At 40.5% G+C, this 21,129-nt stretch overlaps 2 protein-coding genes across 4 annotated transcripts in view; both read right to left on the bottom strand.

The window, feature by feature from the left end:
* Positions 1 to 17,214, bottom strand: part of usp13 (ubiquitin specific peptidase 13) — a 29,948-nt gene extending 12,734 nt beyond the window's left edge. Inside the window, exons 1-15 of one of the 3 annotated variants that reach the window (XM_020081274.2) lie at positions 16,785 to 17,214; positions 14,696 to 14,821; positions 12,254 to 12,314; positions 9,938 to 10,059; positions 9,104 to 9,246; positions 7,900 to 8,084; positions 7,611 to 7,711; positions 6,933 to 7,123; positions 6,326 to 6,397; positions 5,544 to 5,637; positions 4,226 to 4,351; positions 2,615 to 2,768; positions 2,287 to 2,461; positions 2,052 to 2,140; positions 1,484 to 1,606 (exon numbers count right to left, since the gene is read on the bottom strand). In XM_020081274.2, the coding sequence (XP_019936833.1) occupies positions 1,484 to 1,606; positions 2,052 to 2,140; positions 2,287 to 2,461; positions 2,615 to 2,768; positions 4,226 to 4,351; positions 5,544 to 5,637; positions 6,326 to 6,397; positions 6,933 to 7,123; positions 7,611 to 7,711; positions 7,900 to 8,084; positions 9,104 to 9,246; positions 9,938 to 10,059; positions 12,254 to 12,314; positions 14,696 to 14,821; positions 16,785 to 16,895 (1,873 nt within the window). In that variant the 5' untranslated portion in view covers positions 16,896 to 17,214. Of the gene's footprint in view, positions 1 to 1,483; positions 1,607 to 2,051; positions 2,141 to 2,286; positions 2,462 to 2,614; positions 2,769 to 4,225; positions 4,352 to 5,531; positions 5,638 to 6,325; positions 6,398 to 6,932; positions 7,124 to 7,610; positions 7,712 to 7,899; positions 8,085 to 9,103; positions 9,247 to 9,937; positions 10,060 to 12,253; positions 12,315 to 14,695; positions 14,822 to 16,784 lie in introns of all 3 variants that reach the window. The other 2 variants (XM_020081273.2, XM_020081275.2) reach the window with 2 other exon arrangements.
* A 1,105-nt stretch (positions 17,215 to 18,319) lies between these two features.
* On the bottom strand, positions 18,320 to 20,991 carry ndufb5 (NADH:ubiquinone oxidoreductase subunit B5). Its single transcript, XM_020080737.2, has 6 exons — positions 20,785 to 20,991; positions 20,078 to 20,160; positions 19,808 to 19,874; positions 19,653 to 19,714; positions 18,993 to 19,099; positions 18,320 to 18,527 (listed from the first exon to the last, which is right to left on the bottom strand). The coding sequence occupies exons 1-6, from the start codon at positions 20,900 to 20,902 to the stop codon at positions 18,407 to 18,409; spliced, it is 558 nt and encodes a 185-aa protein (XP_019936296.1). The 5' UTR covers positions 20,903 to 20,991; the 3' UTR covers positions 18,320 to 18,406.
* Positions 20,992 to 21,129: the final 138 nt, after the last annotated feature.

Below are 21,129 nucleotides of genomic sequence, written 5' to 3'. Positions count from 1 at the left end.
AGCAAAGCAAAGGCTGCTCACAGATGTTACTGTGTTACTGTGACTCTGCGCTGCTCTTTGGACCGTTTTTTTTGTTTGGAGCTTGAGGCGGTACAGAACACTTTGTGCTTCATGCCTACTAAAATATTAAGCAGGACACTGATAACTTGATGTAGCCGAAGTTTGCAGACAACGGAAGCAGGACGGGAGGAAGAGAAATAACCGTCACAGAGGAGACAGAGTCAAAGAACAGCAAACACAAAGAGGGAGGTTGTTTTTGTCTTTCATAAATATTTTGGCTCGGCCTCCTTCGCTCATCTGCGGTGACTCACTCGTGTGTGTTGTCCACAGGCGGGTAAGATGCTCCTGAGACACGCTGCTGTATCCATGGTACACAATAGGCTAAATTTCATTAAATATTTGAACATTATAATAATAATATTAAAAAAAAATTTAAGGCGATGACATTTGAATGAGATTATAGAGGAACAGCCGTAATGTGATTCTGGAAATATCACCAAGTAAACACTGACACACATTTTCAGTGACACACTGAGCTCACGGCTCTCTCATATGATTCCATTCATTACGCCCTTCAGAGAAAACTTGGGTGGCTTTGAGCAGAATATCATATTGGAGACAATTTCACAGATCATTTAACGCTGTCACAAAACAAACCCAACACCTCCTCAAAATGGATGTTAGGCTGCGGCGTTGCAACAACACACATCTGATCATAGTAACAAGGAGTCACCTGTTTATTGGGTAAAATCTGTTAGAAACTGTCTCACAGATTGAGAGGTGTTTTCAGGTATAAAAATAGAGTGAAAATATGTTTGGCTATCTGAGTGAATAAAAAAACAAAAGCACGGGTGCTCAGGGAGAGCAATAACACAACTGTGAAATTGAAATGAAGGGCCAAAAAAATGCCTTCAGTCATTTTTTTCCCATGAATCCATACAGGAGGGTAAATGCCCCTGTGGGCCACAGGAGGTGATTCATGGGGGCCTGTGAGCAGAGGATACCTAATGAATTCTGGGTGAGATAAATGGAGCAGTGTCTGATCTGAATACAGCAAAATGTATCTGAAGCAGATCCAACAATGGCACCAATGCAACAGGAATGAATATAAAAAAAAGTCACATTAAAAACAGCAACAGATGCTATATTATAACTATATTGTCATCTGGATCAATAATGACCTTTTACTCCATTTTCATTGCATCAAATAACTAATTTAAGTTACCTGAAAAACGAATTACCCAAAATGACAGAAACCATTAATTTCACATGGAATTTTTAGTTTAGTCCATGTACCATCGACTAACACGGAGAAGGCTAGATTTATGACCTATACTGCAGCCAGCCACCAGATGGTGATCTACATGCTTTGGGGAGCAGCCACGTCCTCCATCTTTATATACAGTCTATACACAAACATGCAAATACAAGCACAATAGAGGTATCACCTCCACCTCACAACGTGAACGAGACCTGTTCATACCTCTGGTGTCTTCAGGGAGCACAATGGGGGGCATGAGGTCAGGCAGCTCCTCCTCACCCGCCTGCAGCCCTGTGGCCCGCAACCGGTTCAGGTCCAGGAAGTCCGGAACATCGATGGCCAAGTCTGTACAGATAGAGACATGAATAAAAATGCTGACTTTTTTTCAAAGTTTGGGCCGTGCAATGCTCTTCATTTTTATTTTTATCTCCTGCTCTAAACTCTCAAATATAAAAATAATATAATGTAATGGGTTTGGGATAAATATATAAATATCTGTTTTCATAATTAACTTATGTTTTCACATTTCTTTATAAATTCAAGCTGCATCACAACACTAATTTATTTATGTAAATTCTGTGTCTAATTACATTTTAAACTGCAGCAGCTCTTAACAGGAGGTTTGTCTGCAAAAACATTATTTCAGCTGCCATGTTCTGAATCACAGGTCGACGCTGCCCTCTCCTGGGCACCTGTAACACTACAAACACTAGATTTAACTGAAACATTGGTAGAGACTAATAAAAACATTTGAAATCCTGTTAATCAGTGAAGTCAGACAGACGGTTACCTAGTTTCTTCGGCACCCAGTCAACCCCAAATGTGAATTTCTTGACCTGCACAATCAGATACTCTGGGAAGGAGGCAAAACGGGAAGTTCTGCAGAGGAAAAGAAAATCAATTTTGAAAAGGAGGGGTTTATAATGAAAGAATACAGAGTTTATAGATTCAACAATGTTTGACTTAAAAACTATTGGAAAACACTAAGATGTCAAGTAGTCAATCCAGGAGCAAGAAAAACGTACTTGACTCCAGCAGACTTGGCTTGTAGCGCCGAGCTCCAGAAGTCTGGGACGTTCTCTGGCTCGGTGAAGGCCTGCAGGCAGGCGGTGAAGGGGATCCTCGCCCTCACTGGCTCAGGAGGAGCCTTCATGTTCTCCTCAGCATCCTTCCTCTTGGCCTCATATGCCAGCAGCTCCTCTGGAAAGATTAAAAGGAAAATAAATGGTAAAGATCCACGGCCCTCCATGATATCATGAAGGCTAGTACAAGTTGCATTTTACGATACATCATAAATAAACACATGAGTAATTTAACTAAAACCAAACATCTAAAATAAAATATTACCAGTACCTCGATTGGTGGCAGCCTCGATGGGGGTTGGCAGCTGGATGCAATAGTCCACCCGCTCAGCGTACCTTACCCGACGCGACTGGCAGCACTGAACTCGCTCCTCCACCAGGAATCGGAAGACGTCACTTGGATTCTCTGAGCCTGCACTGTTCCTCTGTAGAAACAACGTCAGACAGGGAGGATGAGAGGGCGAGTTTGAATATCGACAACAAAATCATGACATAAGATGGTTTTGGTATATACAGACAATAGTGGATACACAGAGGACACACAGAGGATAAGCTTGTTTTCTTCCCTGATGTATTCCTGCTTCAAATGAAATTATAATGGCAGTCATGTCTGTCAGCTAACTGTACTGCTTGGTTCCCATTTGAGTCCAATGGCTTAAAGGTCCTGTGTAAGATTTTGGTGAAAGGGATCTATTGGCTGAAATTGAATGTAAAATAATCCTTGTGATGTTTTCACTTGTGTGTTTCATCTAAAAAACCAGGGCAAGGTCCTCTCTCATGTTTGGAAGGGGAGGGTGAGGTGAGGAGTATTCAGCTGCAACATGCAACTTCCCCACTAGATGTCACTAAATCTTACATACTGAACCTTTAAATGGTGTTTCTAACATTTGGTAGAGTAAAATGTCAGTTCACATGTACCTCGCACACTGCAACTCTATCTGTCAGCTATTCTTTGCTGTGTCCCCTCACTGTCTCCTGGCACGACTTGAACACGCCTGCTGTTTGACCCAGATCTCTTAATAAAGTCCTTCGTTATCTAGTTGCAACTCTTTAGATTTAGAAACCGCTTCAATTAGAGAGTGTTACATCTCTTCAGAGCGGTGGACACGTTCAGTATTATTACACAGCGGCTCTGTGTGCTTTCACTGCATATGATCAACGGGTCATTGAAGTTTAAACTGCGATGACATCTTGAATTAACACAGTGGTTTGATTGGCGGCTTCTCCGCAAGCCAGCACTTCTATTCTAAGAGGTCACAGAAATACACAAGTTATAATTTTACTCGGGCCGACACATGCAGGCTGACACAGACGAGGAAAATGTTGCTGATGGTGCTGGGATTAGTCATATTCAGTCTGTGCCTGGATAATCAATCAGTATCTAGGTAGTGGACTGAAGGGAGGAGGTCAGTGAGGGGCATTTTCCAACGAACCAAAATCCACCACAACACGCTCAGGTTTCCCTCATATAATGAGGCAGATCTGTACAAACTGAGGTCACGAGAATCTGGTTGGTTTGACTTGTGGATCTTCTCCACGTGAGTTGTCGGAAGTTTCCGAGTCATAGCACTTGGTATCCTGCCGCTGAGGCAGAACAGGGAGCATTATCTGGTCTCACTGTGAAACAGATAGCGCTGAGCTATTTATATCCAGGTTGAGAAAAACACATCAGAGCGACTCGTGTGGCGTGTTTAGTGAAAAACAGATCCTCCCCTCTCGATCAGCAGTCCACCCATGATTGACAGGGCTCAGACGTGTCCCAGACTTTTTATGAAAATGTTATGATTTCACAGTGAAGAAAATAAAGGTTAATGGAGCCGTCAAAGTTTATGATCGGCAGGGTCTCTTTACACCAGACTTGGAATAGTTCAACCTCACTCACCTCCACCAGGTTGATGATGTGCAGGAGAAACTCGTGAGCATCTTGTTGTCTGTTTGAGGAAAACTCTGGGTGTCCCCGGCCGACAAGGGCCTTCAGCATCCTCGGGGAGACGCCCTTCTGCTGGTGCTGGAATAAAAACATCTCGGTGTCACACACACACTGACTTGACCACTCACTCACCTGGGAATGATACTCAGACAGCAGCAGCTCCCGGAGGCTGGCTGGTACCAGGCCATGAGCATCAAGTTATTGTCCAACATGTTTTACCTTGTCCTCAAAAGAAGAGACTTGATTAAATCTGTAACTTAAGTTTCTGCTGCATAAAACTGCAAAAGTTTGACATTTCTCTGAAAAACATTTTTTTTCTGGATGTGATAAATAGAATATCATTAGCACCATTAAATCTCAGTATTAACCTCTTTTGCTTGTTTAAAAAGTATTAAAAATATATATACGCAGACATTTCCATATTCATTAGAAATGTATTGGCTTGGAAACTATTTTTTTGGAGCTCCACTAAGAAAACTAACAAACAGCCACTTTAATGAGTATTTGTAATTGTAATGGGTCATATGTCCTTAGCACAAACTGAATACCGCATGCCAACACAGACCCTCCCCCCGATATCATCCCAGCTGTCAATGTGTGTCCAAACCTGACTCCACCATCACATGTGGAGAAAGTGCAGGATCACAGCTCTGTGCTAAATTACTGAGGCTGCTGTGTGGTTTTAAAGAAGCCTGGAGCTTACAGAACAAACACCGGGTCCCATTAAGATTTAAAGGCTTTCCTCTTTATATTCCCTCACAGCTGTGTACTACAGACTGTGGTTAAAACGGCAACGATATCATATAATATGCGTTTCAAATAGTGAAGGAAAAACAGAAATAATCAAAACATATTCACATAATAATCACGCACAGCTCATGTCTGTGACTAAATTAAGCAAAGATGTGGGGAATTAAAAGAAAACTTCTGTGTCTGTGCAGTGCCTGAAGGGGTGGAACTGAAAAACAATCTCAGTTGCACATTTTGGACTGAACCCACCAGTTATTTTCAGACTGAAGGAAAAAAAAATGCATCTTTTGTTTCCATCCACTCTTTTGAACAGCTCAAAAAGGCTCAAGTGTATTAATAACACAGAAGAATTTTATGATGAAAAGACGTTTCATGTTTAGACTGGGAACATGGCAGACTGACAGAATGTAGCTTCACTGCACTGACATCCTAATAAGATTCACTTTACTAACAGTCAGTATTTGCATGCTTCTGTCTGTTACGGACCAAGTTTTGGAGCTGGACATACCCAGTTTAATACCTTGTATTCTTCTTTCATCACCTGTTCAATGAGCTCAGATTTCATGGGTGGTTTGGAGAACTGGCCTGAGAGTAGTCCGTGTCCCAGTTTGGCCCTGTCGGACAAAAACAAAGGCAGAAACGTTGTAAAATAAAGTCTGTCTCCAGAATCCTGTTGGGATTTTGTTTTCATAGATAAAAAACACCCTGAACACCATGCATGTCGTTTCCACATCAAAACAGCCACAAATATCTGACTTTCTTTTTTGAAGCTCAGTTCTTTATTTGTCACGGTCTGTAGCTGTATCACTATTTTTTGGTGGTAATGAATTTATTAATGAGCATCAGTTCTCTTTCTCACAGTATTCAGTGTTTTTGCTCCTTCGAGAGAATCCAGACCGCCCGTCTAGAAAAAAATGCTACACCTCATAATAGCTGGGGGCAGTGACTCAGCCTGTTTTAGTAGAATCAATTTCACCAGTATCACTGTCTTCAGGATATTACTGCAGTTCCACATTCATGTAAGCTTTACTCTATTGTTTAGTTTTATTACTAAGTGTGATGGAAAATCTTTAATAAAATATTTAATTCCTTTTCACTGTGAATCCTGTCTTTAGCCTAAAATTTGATAATTTGATCAAAGTTATATTTTTTACAATTATCAACTAATTCTGATTTATAAAACAAAAGTCATTATATGGGGAATTAAAAGTTGATACTCATAAAAAAAAAAAATCTCAACAGCTGGAAAACACCTTCACTTGTTTGTGTGTTCACTGTGTATGTAAGACTGACGTCACTTACATTTGTGTGGCAAAGTCCTGGGAGGGGTCAAGGGGTGAATAGTCATATATCCTCTGAAGATTTCCCACATACCTGAAGATCAAAATACATGTCACAAGCTCACCTCAGACGGAGCACATGGAGCGCCACATACAGACACATGCCACGTGTCATGTGTTTATGAAATCGCTCGAGGTCATACTCTACTTTAGTAACTTTCACCATAAAATACCCATTAAATCTCTGCTGGAACACAATTCGTATGATGTGTATAATGTACTATTCACACATGCGTTTTCCATATCGGCAGCTGTGCCATTTTTATAGTCAATGATCTGTCTCAATTTAAAACACAAAAAAAATACATTTTTAATTTCATGTCGGCACAAACTATTCAGGCTAATAAACCTCTGTTTGGTATCTCATGTGGTGAAGAAACTCACAAATTAAGATGCTGCCAGGAACTCTATAGCAAAAAATCCTTAAATATCTCCCATTTAAATATATTTGCATATAGTATTTCTAGAAATGGTTAAAATCTTCTACATTAAGTTTAGTCACTAGACATAATACAGAAAAACAAGCATGTTTTCTTAAGTAAGTCCTCATCGGAGCGTTCAGTACTCACATCCTCTGGAAGTCTGGGATGCTGAAGAGAACCTGCATTACTGTGCCGAGGTAGCAGCTGTTGCCCAGGTTCTTGACGCCCGTGTATCCAGAACCGTACACCGCCTTCAGTTTCATGCCGGACTCCTGGATCACCTCCCATTCACTGACTCGCGGACGTGCATTATTATCTGTGTGGTGCCCGTTCTCTGTCTGAAGGGGAAAGAGTAGAGGTCGGTGTCAAGACCTTGGTTTAAGTTTGGTATTAATGGATATCTAATGATAAATGGACAAATCTGTCCGTCCCTCTGAATTTTTTCCAACATCAACTCATCTGATCAACTTTAAACTTGGGAACTGTGTTGCTAAGGAGCCAAGGAAGTTCAAGGAAGTTCAGTGTCTTTTAAACTTCAAGAATCTCTTTACTACACGTTACTTGTGTTGAAGAAAAAGGTGAAAATACACTATGAGGCCAGTACAGCATCTGAACAATATACGAGGTGTAGATGCCAGGGTTTAACAAAGGCAGAACTCAACTGTGAGGGCATGCGATGGTGAGACTCATGGAAGTCCAGTGTTGAATGTGATTAACACAGACCAGGCATCAGCCTCTACCTGCTGTACTGCACCAGTTCAAATGTTTTTGAGAAAGATGCAGTTGAAAATTGTTATTAGTAAAAACATCTTGAAGATAACTTACTCTTTTCTGCAGCATCTGTAGCATGTCTATTCCAAAGTGTGCCAAGTGGTCTGATATGTTAGGGTCCAACACGGCTTCTTCCTCTTCGAACGAATAGACATCTGAAACCAAGAGAGCAGTCGGTCAGGCTGAAGTTTTCTAATCACAGATTTCTGGCCAATAAATTCTGCATACGATACCCAAAAATCTCATTTAGATGAGTAAAATGTTTTCGGTAATTGAGAGGAGACGGAACATGAACATGAACTCAGATGCAACAGTTCACATGAACACATCATGTGTCTCAGACCTGCTCCGTCTGGGGTGATGGTGTCCAGTTTGACAGCCAGGGGGTGGTTGGTCTCTCTGTAGTGCTCCAGAGCGTGGCCATTTCCTCCACTCCCATCAAAGAACCACTTCCCACAGAGCACTGTACCATCCGTCAGGTTGAGCCACAGGTTTTCTCTCATCTCGCACTTCTGACACTTCCAGCCACTGACAACACACAGAGACTCGTGTTAATGTTGTGTTATTGTGTTGTGTCATGCAGTCATGCTAGGAGTGATAGAGAAACAGATTTTGGTTGAACAAAAAATGCATTTAGCTCACAAGCAGGTGTGGATGAGATGAGATTTATATTTTTTTAGATGAGTTGGATGACAGGAAAAGACACAGTAAAGCATCCATCCATCATCTATACTGTTTATCCTTATCACAGTCCAAAACATGCTGATTAGGGTTTTGCTGATTGGAGATTGAGAGTGACTGGTTGTTTGTCTCTGTATGCTTGCCCTGTGATACACTGTTGACCTGTAAATGTAAACCGCCTGTCGCAAGATGTCAGCTGGGATTGGCTCCAGCTCCCCCAGTGACCGTCACAGTAATGCAGGCAAGGTTAAATAATATTTTCTCATCAAAAGCCTCAATGCATAATAATAAATACATGAATAGTTGAGACGCACAAGAAGCTGATTTAAAAAAGCAAGTAGTTTCTGATCAAACTTGCAAAACACTTCTTTCCTATCTCAATATTTATTCAGATGTACAACTGTGTGAAATCAAACATTGTCAATCTTATAGTTAGTAACAGCTCTTGAGTGTTTGTTCTGTCATTTCTGAGTAATCAGTAAAAATATCTTTACAACAACTGCTCTCGTGTAGCTGTTGCTGGTAGAGGACATATTATATGAAGCGAGGGCCTCCATCGCTCTTTCTTTGTTCTTTGCGAGAGTATCAGTGAAAGTTAAGACCTGACCTGCACCAGGTTTAACTATGAATGGTTACACAGGGTCAGAGTGTCTATAGATACCCAGTGAGTCTAAAATACACCTGTTGCTGTGATTCTATTACCATCATGGTGATACAGCTGAGAGGGAGCTCTGCACAAATAAATAAACAGATTGCTTGCTTATGTTAATCGTGACAGTAACGTAATTCAGATGACAGAGGATTATTTCAATTAATCAAAGTGTTATTATGCTGCTTCTATTGAGCATCTAAAATGTCTGCCCTACCTGGGTGGGATCCTGACCCCATTATCCAGCTGTCTGAGGCTCCTGGCATGTCTGGACACCTGGATCTCCTCCTCCCAGGACTCAGCCTCTTGTTTCTTGTAGGCTGATGGTGCATTGAGCACTGCATCACAGGCGATGGTCACCTGGACATCGAACAACACAACAGAGACATTATCAACTTCAGGAAGTAGGTGTGGGGTGAGATCATGTCACCAATTGTAATTTAACAACTTTACAAGCATTAAAAGGCAAATTAAATGAACATAAAAAGGGGGAAACTGGACATGCAAGATTTGTGCCAAAACGAAAAGCTGTGCAACATGAAGTGACTGAAGCAGCACAGGAGGAGCAAGCATACAAAAAACATTCAAATAACTTCAAAATCAGGTTTTCCCAACTTCTTCATCCACAGAATTAAATTACACATGCATAAAGCAGGAAGAAAAAAAACCCTTCTGCAAAACAACAAATAAATAAAGACAGGAGTGAAATGTCTCCAGCTTTCTCTATGCAAACAAACACACACTCAAAAGTGATAAAGGCAACTTTGCGTGCACCTGGTGGTTCCCCTTTCTTTTATGCAGAGAAAAAAGGTTGAGAAATAGTGTTTTAACAACCTCCTTCATCATAATCTATCTAAATACAACAGACTAAAGGTCAGATTAGTGCTACTAGACAAGGTTATATGGTGATGCATCAACACTGTACAAATATTTTACTTCTTTACATTCTTGAATGTATCTGTCCAGAGTTTGGGGAACCACTGAGTGCACCCTTCACTTCAACATGCATGGAAACACACACATCGCCCATGTGCAGCGACATCTCACTGACCAGAGCGGGCAACTCCTCAATATTTGGTAAGGGGATCTCGAAGTGGTCTGGAAAAATGACGAGCTTGGCCTCATCTTCGTATTCATAGTCCTCTCCGTTAAAATCACGGTTTAGCTCTAAATCTTAAAGGGAGGAAGCAGACACTCTGTCAGCTGCAGTTAAGACACTGACTGACATCACCTTATATTATTATTATTATTATTATTATTATTATTCCATGATGGGGTTTGTTCCTGGTTATTTTTATTTTATGTTCTGTTCTTGTGACAGCTGTTCTTATTTATGTTCTCCATTTGTTCCTTTAGTCAATACAATAACAGTCTTAGGTTCTATTGTACAAGCAGATAAATCATTGAACAAGAAAGCCATCAATGGCATCTTTTTTTACAGTGACAGGATGATAATGACTCTTTTGATCACACTGAGCTATGTTTAGGAATTCGGCATGGTTTGAATCTGTGACGTTTGTCTGTGCAGCTATGGAATCCTCATTTCATTATAGCTCGCATAATAAGACCAGAAGGGCACTCAGAGAGAACACAGCTCCGCTAAGGCAAAAACAAAAACCCTGGATCCGCCTGTTCATCTAATCCACTGTAAAACTGAATGCGGGCCCACCTCAACCAAGTTTCAATAAAATCAGTTGGGTAGTTTCTGCATATTCCAACAGACAAACAGCAATGAAAACATAAAGGATCCAAATTAGAGAAGCAAATAGCCATTCTTTTCTTTATTCACTGAAATGCTGATTTTTCTCTTCTGATTACTTCTATAGTTGCTTTAAAATGTCAGAAAATAGGGAAAAGTCTGCTATACTTTTCTAAATCCCAGAGAGACTTAGGTCAAAAGCCCAGTTCAGATAACTCAAGATAAGAAACTCTATAAGAAACATCTGATAAATATTTAGGAATTAATTAGATTATTAGGTCACAAAATAATTTCATTCCAGCCTTAGTTTACTATCAAGTAAAACAAAGAAAATCATACAAATACAAACAAGAAAGAATCTGATAACTAATTTCTCTCCTCACCTGAACATTTCACCTCAAACCAAAATGATACCGAACTTAACTTGAACCTAAAAAACAATTTGCAGTCAGAGTGAACCTCTTAATCTCTCTCCATATAGAGCCGTCCGTCTGTCTTCCACCACACGCTAAAGTCGTGTGATGACTCATTAGAAACAGATCACAGGTTATCCCTGACATTGTTATTGTGCACACTGACATGGCAACCACGGGTCTGACGTCAGCGGCTCGATTAGATCACTGGACTGGTGTGGGGATGACGGGGGACACATGCATGTCCACTGTCACAAAGATCTAAAACAGCCAACGGAAAGAATCATCACCAAGGCTAAAGGACGAGAGAGTCTCACAAATTTCTATCAGGGACAGAGTCAGGTGATGGATAGTAAAGTCAATTGAATTCTGGGCGATAAGAAAACAGGAAAGTTTGTTAGAAAGAGGCTGAGTGGAAAGAATTCCTCCACCAGCAGTGAGGGAGGGCGGGGGAGGAAGGGCGGGAGAGAGAGAGAGAGACACCTGGTCCTCTCCGAGCAGCAGCGTCACGGCTGCAGCAGAATTGTGTCAGCCTTGACGAGAGGTTGACAGCTGGTGGCAGCTGACACGCCGCAGCGACTGACAGGAGGCGGCCCCACTGTAAACCAAGCAGGAGGAGGAGGAGGAGGAGGAGGAGGAGGAGGAGGAGGAGGAGGGCAGTTGGCCAGGCTTTGATTTAGAACAGTTACCAACCACATATACAAATAAATGAGATATATTTAGAGCACAGGAGGAGGAGGAGGAGGAGGAGGAGGAGGAGGAGGAGGAGGGGTCTCATCATAGGAAATATCTGACGCTTTCGGGTAAAGGCCGGCCGGAGGGGCAGCTGATTGGTCACCACAGTGTTATAAACAATAACAGTGGCTTTTAATGGACGTGGTTCTTTGAGCACAGAGAGAGAGTTTCTGATCACACCAAGCACAACTCACAATTACCGTTACTACTCATTTCTAAATTACTATTAGATATCGACTTTAAGCTTGTGAATTATTAATAGGAGTGTCTAGTTGTGGTCCTTTCATCATTTGTCATGTTTTTTAAAGATGGTAGCCGTTTTAAATCAATTTAAAATTTAGTGTATAGCCCATATTCACATAATTGTACAAGGTACGACACCCTCTGTCCTTAACCCTCGACGAGAAGGGTTTTAAGATATAGTTTAAGTACATTTAACAGAAAATACTGCCGTATATTTACAATAGTTAATGACTTTTACTTGTAATGGAATATTTTGCTTGTTGCCACCCACACTTACCTAGAAAGACTTTTCCATTTCTCCGTCTGGGGATAGCACCACCTGCAGCTCCTGTGGCTTTCTGTAACAAACAGCAGGGACGAACAGATTAAACAGGAAGTAAAGAATCTTCATTAAAAAAAGACCTTTAATGGTTTTTACTGTAAAATGCTGAGGAAACGTTTTCCCTTTGCTTTGATAGAAGATACAGATGGTTGTCATTTTGTTAGAAATAGATGCTGGATGTTCTAGTTGCCAGATCAGGTTACAAGATGAGGGGAAAACCCTTTGAGAGCACAGTCAGAATTAAAGAATGATACACTAAGGTTGGTTTCTAGACTTGGACAGAACCGTGTATTTGGGCATGTCTTTAACTGTGTCCTCGACTTAATCTGTCCCTACTATTTTTCTCTTCACAGTGTGTTTCCCAGGATGGTAGAAACCATTAAACCCTCAGTCTTTAACACACTCATAGCAAGAAGAAATATTTCCAACTCTTTGTCAGTGACTTTGCAAAATGACAAAGAACCACTGACTGGTGTCCGTCCAGCCTGATCAGGCTCAGGTGGCTCAGTCGACAGGAAGCCGGACACAGTGGGCAGACCTACAGAGAATGCTGACACACCGAGTAGACTCATGGGAAAAAACAGCAGACACAGGAGCCTGCAGAATGTGAGCAGCTGTTTCTGGCCAGATTCAGGCATGGAAATAGCAGCTCTTTACAAAGCAGAGATTATCTGGGGGCAATTAGAGCCATTGAGGAAAACACGGCAGCAGCAACAGCCTCTGCTGTTCACCAGGAAGTATGAAATGAAAAATGGTTCGTTCACGTGGGCTTTGTTCATATAAAAGAAGGAAAGTTCTGTCAAGTTAATTTTATGTACTTTCAGGGATAGGAAACAAAAACAGAAACACCTTAAAATGTAAGGTCATATAATACAGCACACTCCTCAAGAGACCATGAAGCTGAACCAACAGCTCTCTGGTTCAGAGTCACACTCAAACATACTGTATTTGTTGTCAGGTTGCTAGTTTAGATAGATTGTATTGTACTGTAAAATGTTCCTGTTATTTTGTGCACCCCATCTACCGACAGAAGTCAGTACGATAAATGAAGTTGGCGAGTTATCATTTGAACATCAGAAGTATCTTGTAAATAGTAGGAACACTGAAGTGTTGTCCCTGGCTTTAGAGGTGAGGGTGAGGGTGATCATGTATTTGTTGTAACAGTTCACAATTAATAATCTGAAGAGCCACATGTTTTCCCAGGTTTTTTTTTGTTATTCTCAGTCACCTTTTTTTCCTTTGCTTTCCTCTTGTGCTTCTCTTCTTGTTTGCATTGCTCAGTAATGTCAGCTCTCATCTCTGGATGTTTTAAATGTGCTTTGTAAATACAATTGACTTGACTTCAGGGATATGTATCATATCAGAATATTTTCATATTTGTTGTGTAAATACACATTTTATTCAATCACTTTATATTTGATGTTATTATTATTATTGTTGCTGTCTTGTATCATTTAGTTTATTTTTGCTGCTTATCTTTTTTAACAGAGCTTCTGTGAAGTATTCGAGGATCAAATCATCCCAGTGAGTGAAAATAACTTATCTAGCATTTACACACAGTAAACAAATATTCATATACTAAATACTAAATATTAGGACGTATTTTAGAACATATAGCAATGTTAAGTATTTATAACTTGTGCTGAGGAGACATATTTATAGATATTAATATCATCCTTTATTTTTTGCTTTTTCTTTACAATATAGGGAAAGATGTTGAATGTTCATTTGTTACTTGTGAACAAATACATTAATAATCATTAAGGTCTGCTTACAAATACATTTTAGTGTATTATAAACAATTACATTCAAATAAATAGCGAAGTGTAAGTGTGATGCTTGTAAATATGTAAGTGTGAATTTAAAGGTTTATTACATATCAAAACAGATTATTTTAATTTAATCTATTTAAGAATCTAATTTAATTTAAATAAGTGAGATCTGACTGAAGCAGAAAAAAAGCTTCCTGCTGAAAAAATCCAGTTCACGGATCATCACTTCTAACCACTTTAGTGTAGTTGTGTTGACTTTTCTGTTCTATTCTTAATTAATATCCATCACAGTCTCTTCCTCATTCTCTTCTGTGTATCATAATCCACAGCAATTGGTCCGGATAGGAAATTGGCTCCAAAAGAAGCCATTACATTTAAGTTGGGGTCCAGACAAAGGTCCAGTTGATCTTTAACATTGTGAGACAGAGCATTTGACATAATCACAGACTTCCCAGAGAATAACTCATGGATTGATGAAAAAATTTGGCATATTTAGGAAACTGTTATTGAAATTAAGGGGACTGCTACACCCGCTCTTATTACTACGGCCTCCAAATTTACTGTCGATAACAGTTTAAAAAATCAGTTCCCATTACATATGAACAGCATGTGGTGGAAAACATACCTCTTTAACATGTCTCTTGAGGTGCATGTAAACACTCTGTCCTGTTTTGCGATAATGTCTCTCCACATGTTCTCGTCCAAAGCCCAGGAATGTGTTCATACACACATACAGGCCTCCCTCAGACTCCTGCGGACCAAAACAAACAGTGACAATGAAAAGCAGCAATGTAACATGTTGAAAACATTGAAAACTTCACATCATGTATGAAATTGACCCTGTTTAACTAATCAGCATCTCCTATCTTTATTTTGCCCAACCATGAACTGACAGGCAGACATAGTACCAACAATGTATATCTTCACACAGAATAATTCATTTTTTAAATAGTTTTTTATCTAATTCATGGAGGAATTGACAGATGTGTAAGTGATTCTGTAAGCACCTTTTCTAAAAGGCTTTCTCACTCACAGTCTTTATTACAACTTGTAAAACAGCCAAAAATCTGTTCCAGCACTAGAGTACAGAAAACAAATGGCTGCTACTAAAGATCTTGATTACTACTGTAAATCATAGTTGCCTGTTCATAATATTCGAGCCAAAGAATGCATCAAAAAATGTGATTATCTCTTTCATTTTTGGGGGCAGTGAGGATCTGCAGATTTTGCTCCAGTTTTAAAAACACAGTAAACTAATTTCTCATAAAAGTGATGTCACATCTCTCACGGACTCTTGAACAGCTTGTTACTGGATACAGAGGTTTGTTCATTTTAAAATGCAGGATAACAACAACCTCCAGTTTCGGACAGAAAACACCCTCCTGCACCATCACACGTGGACTCTCAGAGACAAAACACATGAAGAATAGTGTATATCTGCGATCAGTGTGGGCCTTATAAACCCCTGTGATAAACCTGTAAGTGGCCCAAAGTGACATACGAGCTTCAAGAGAGCGAGGATAAAAATAACCCAGTCCTCCGGACAACATGATAAACTCCAGACAGCTGAGTCACCTTTAAAAACGGTTTCAGTCCAAAAAGTACGTTTTCAATGTGAGAAATGTTTAGAGCAAATAAATAATGAAAAGAATCTGCCACATGTTTTTACCAGGAGAGGAGAGTTTTAAGCATTAAAGAGTCGGAATAATTCTAATAGTTTAGATGCTCTTTCTCACTCGTCCATCAAATCAAAGCATATTATTAGAGTTAACTACTGAGAAATAAAAATACTTCAATCGATATATGAGCATTATAGCACTAAAAATAGAGAGCATGAGTCTCTGACATGCTATGGAAGAGGACGGGCAGTTTATATTCACTGCTGAATACGTCACAGCACAGTTTGGCAAAGACAAAACGACACATTTAAAGTAAAACAAATTTAAAGTTAACTGTTCAGAGCATTTAATGGAAAGTTATGATGTAATATCACACACTTTCATCCAAGTATGTCTCACACACACACACACACACACAATATATATGTTTTAATAAATATGGTGAGCACTATCAAAAATTGGTGAACTCCTGTGGCTTCAGGCAAGTGTGTTTGTTTGTCTGTATGTGTGTGTGTGTGTCTCCAGGTATTACCCATGTCTTCAGAACCTAAATCTGCTTACACAGACACATTGTGGGAAATGGCCTTCCGCATGAGGACAGAAAGCGTGTCCTCATATTGGAGACATGTTTGAAGGTTGAGTTTAGGATAAGGTTAGGGATGGAAATATGGTTAAGGTCAGATAAGTCTCCAGGAAATCAATGGAAGTCAATTTAACGTCCTCTGAAGTCACGGAGACACGTGTGTGTTGACCCTTCAGTGTAATGTATTGTAATGACTTAAACTGCACAAAGGGGGTCCCCTCTCCATCTCTCTGTTCTCCTCAGAGGTAAACAACATTATTTATTTATTTCCCCTCCAAGTTCCCTCTCTCCTCACACACACACACACACACACACACACACACACACACACACACACACACACACACACACACACACACAGGGAGACATTTTTGTGTTATTGAGGCTGTCAGTCCCCACATTTCTCTCCCCAATCGACCCTCTTCTCTCAGGTCCCAGTGAGTGTGTGTCTGTCTGTCTCTGTGTGTGTCTCAGTGTGTTAGCAGGGAGGCAGGACAGAGGCTGCCACTCACCGGGGAGTCGAAGGAGAAGGTGCACTCGCTCTTGAACACCCTGTCTCCGGTCTTGGGCACCCTGATGGTGGGCATGTAGGGGACCAGCAGCTCTCCCAGGTCTGCAGCCATCTTCGCATTCCTGCTCGCCTCGGCACAGTGCTGCTGGAGCCCCGGAGCAGCGCTGTCACCGGAGAGGAGGCTATTTTTAAGCTCCCTGTCTCTACATTCCTCCTCCGGCCAGGGGGGATGTGACGCCGGGAAACATAAAAATAAAACCACACCTCGGGAGGAGGAGGAGGCTGATGCTAAGCTAAGGAAGAGGAAGCTAACGTTGCTCTTTTGTTGTTGTTTTAAATAAAGCTTTGATACATGTCACCCACCTCCTCCTCCTCCTTCTCCTCCTCCACCTCCTCCACCGCTGCTGCTGAGGTGACGCCCGCTCTGAGAGCCTCTACACTGGGCTGTGTGAAGCAGGAGGGCCCCTCCCACCTCCGAGCATGGTTCACTATAATCACAAAACCTCCCACCCTTTACTACAGCGTGTTCTCCTCCTGCAGGAAACCGATTAGTTTCAGTATCTGATGGTGCTGCGTCATTCCTCTGCAGCTTCTGTTGTTAAAAGAATAATACACAGTTTGATCAAGAGACCTTCGTCTGTTCATTTTAAATCCCTGTCGCTGTTTTACGTTTCTAATGAACATCTGGTCACATTTGTTTCACTCGCATCTTGTCCAGTGTGAGATTTCAGCAGCCACATGTCAAATCATCCCATGTGTCAACAAGCCTTTGTCCAACATCTCCTCTGCTCAACTCTGTCACCACGTGGACGCTCTCCTCCATTGCACAAAAGAACAATAGTAACAATAATAGTAATATGGTGCATAACAAGGACCAGAGCATAAAATCATAAGTCATAAAAAAAGGATTTTTAAACTTTATTATAAGAATTGGAAGCAGCAGGGATAAGAGTGGGACCTAGAATGGTATTCAGGAGAGCACATATCTCCGCCAAGGCCCAAGTCACCTTAAATTATATCAAGTTGCACCAAATGTCACACAATCATAAAACATGCCTTATTCATGAATAAAAAAAATTGGAAAAGCACCCTCTCTCATAATGTTAAAGAAAGTATAAAAACTCCCTAGATCAGCCCTCTGACCTGAACCTGTGCTAAAACTGAATGGGTTCTTCCTTGGGGATTGCGTCCCACTCCTTTACAACATTTCATGGGAATTGGTTGAGTAGTTTTTTGTGTAACAACCAGAGACCTTTATCTGCAGAGTTTTATTGATTGGACTGCTGCCACATGATTGGCTGATTGGAAGATGGCACGAGTAAGCAGGTGTATGTGTTCCTAATAAAGTGCTCAGTGAATGTCTGTGGACATGCAGGAGGAAACACGAGCAACAAGGGAAAACTTGCTGAATTCACAGTCAACAAGTGGATTTGAACCCAGGACCTTTGTGTAAGAAGACTTGCTTTATATGTAATGTAATCTACAAAAACTTCTTCTTAAAGTTATTTTTCTGCACAGATCATTCAAGACCAAATATCAGAGTACACAGATACTTTATTTACGCAAGGGGAAAACATTTACAAACAGTCAGATTCATCAACATGATGTTCAGACATATCTGGATTAATTGTCAGGTGACGACTTTGGGCTGTTGTCAATTAATTCCATATTGATGGTCTCAGTCTGAAACCAGGGGCCGTCTCCCTTGTTCCTCATCTGTCGACGCACCTCCAGCTGAGTCAACCTGTTGTCGGCAAACACAGAGGGTTCATGAAACCATGTTTAGAGTTGTGAATCACAGAGTTGGGAGAATTGATTTCTGGGATTGTGATACAACCATCTGGCTTTTCTTTTGCTCACACACAGAAGGTCATTAATATCCTTGTGTGATTAAGACATGTCCAAACTTTACAGTATTCTCATGTTGCTCATGAGTCCAAACTACTGAGAGCTGGGACATTTTGACACAATGGTTTTGAGTTGGGTTTCTTGTGGATACAGTAGGACTACAGGACAGCATCTTTCCATTCTTCTGACCTCATTGCAACTCAACACCTACTATGATTCTATGATTTATGATATATTACCATTACCTGATCCCTACTACTTGTAAACTGGCATTGGTTGCCTTCATACTTTTTCAGATACTGTTATTTTATATATCCAACAGTGTTGTACAGCAACACAACACACCTGTCCGAACACTCACCTCATGTCTGCCTTCTCTTTCTCTATTTGGATCGCAGCCATCATCTTCTCATAGTCCTTCACTGGGGAATCGTAGATGTTCCGTGCAATCCACCTGGTGATGGGATGCTGCAATAACACACAAGACAAGAGTATGTGTAACAACTGAAAAGGTATTTGATGCAAACAAAATAAAGGGTTATCAACAATTTCAGTAGTCAAATGTGACTGTGATCACAGGGCTGCCTCAGCACATTGGGAATTTTAAGCGCTATTTACGTAAATCTATAAATATGTGACATCATGATATACTTAATATTGTGGTATTCAATTCTAAGATACCCTTTTGTTACCTATTTCAATCTGTTCATGAACAATAAAAACACAAAAACCTTTTCATGGATTTTACAGTTAAATTAAGTGATCAACAAATTTTTTTTTTTAAATATCACCTCATGCATAGAAATGTTTACAGTGCATGGCTCCTCTCTCCTGTTTAGTGGCCTGTGTACTCTTAAAAATATCCAGGATCCGAAAATTACATAAAACACTTGTAGCAGTTTTAAAAGGATTTGTGATGGTGGGGACGATGATGGTGAAATCTTGCCCTTCCCTAAATCTGTGTTCAGAGAGGTAACTGTTAAAACGTTCTAAAACAGTGAGGGGAAAATCTGCAACATACCTTGTAGTACTCCCAGTGCTCAGGTACATAGTCCTCAGGAGTTTCAACTAGCTCTGCTTCACCTTCACAACACAATCACACACAAGTTTCAAGAGCAAATCTTATCAACTGATTCAAACAGGGAGCTAAAACACAAAATGTACTCGCTCACTTACCGATGAAGACGTTTACAGTTGTGACAATGACAGCCACGGGGATGCCAGTCAGCAGGATGTAATATTGCTGAGGGGGGAAAAAAAGAGGACAATGAAATACAAAAAAATGGACTGCTGCTCTGCACTAGTGGTGTCCAATACATTATAATTCCTTGATGCCATTGCTATTTGAGAAAACATTCCATTCCAAACAGGCATGTTTAGAATAGTCAGTGCACTAATAACTCAGAACACAGGTGGTAATAACTACACTGGTGCTTCACTACTCACCAATAAGTGCAGGAATCTCCTGTCGTAGAAGTCAGAGGGTTTGACGACAAACAATTTCTTTCCATGACCCCAACGGACGGCCACTGTAAAACAAAGTACAGCAAACTGATACAGGACTCTGATTGTTTATGTAATATAAAGCACATAGATAATGTTTCCTCATTTTAAGAGATCCATGTGATCACATGGCTGTTGTATGTTTGTACAATGCAGCATTATATCCACATTGCTATTCATTATTTTTTAGAGAAAAATATTATTATGATCCATTATTACAGCTGTATCTTTATTTTCTATCTCTCCTTTGTCCTTGTTTCTTCAGCTTTCATCTTGGTATGTTGTTATATTTATTAACGTTTACAGGATCATGTAGTGAACAAGTTAAATGCGAATCCTATAGATTCTAATGGGCTTTGAAATAAAGTAACTACAATATACTGTATGACACTTGTGCCACATTATTATTATTATTATACTGAGGACATACTATAATTAAAACTTCGTCTTTAATGTCAGTTATCAAACACCACTCGATCCAATGGTAACAAGAAGGTATTTCTGTTTTTGACTTTTTGTTGACAGCAGGACAGACGCTGGCTGTTAGCTCGTGTTAGCATGCTAACTAGCCCCGGCGCAAGGTCATCAGAAGAGTCGGCTCCGTTCAGAGTCAAACCTCAAAGCTGTTGGGCAGCCATGGTGTCTCCTACCTTTGTCTGTCCTCTGGATGGTTCTGGAGAGTAAGTGGGCCCCGGTGTTCCCACACTTCAGAGGACTCAGCCTGGCCGCGAAGGCAGCGGCAGACCTGAGCATACTCATACCCACCATCGCTACTGTGGGCGAACAGCAGGGAGCCACAAGCGCTGTTAACTAACTGAAGCCGGAGCCGCCATCTTTAATTAGGGCAGGTCGGGAAAAGGCTGAAGCTTGTTTCACATGTGAGATTTTCTGACATGAAATCTTTGACTGAATTGAGTTTGACATCGAGACTTTATTTATCAATATATCTTTAAAAATTAAATAGAAATTACAGGGATATTGAGAATTTACCTGCA

The sequence above is a fragment of the Paralichthys olivaceus genome, chromosome 3 (genome assembly GCF_024713975.1).
Source record: "Paralichthys olivaceus isolate ysfri-2021 chromosome 3, ASM2471397v2, whole genome shotgun sequence".
Classification (NCBI taxonomy): domain Eukaryota; kingdom Metazoa; phylum Chordata; class Actinopteri; order Pleuronectiformes; family Paralichthyidae; genus Paralichthys; species Paralichthys olivaceus.
Note: the sequence above shows the minus strand (reverse complement) of the source record. Positions and strands in the feature narration are given on the sequence as shown.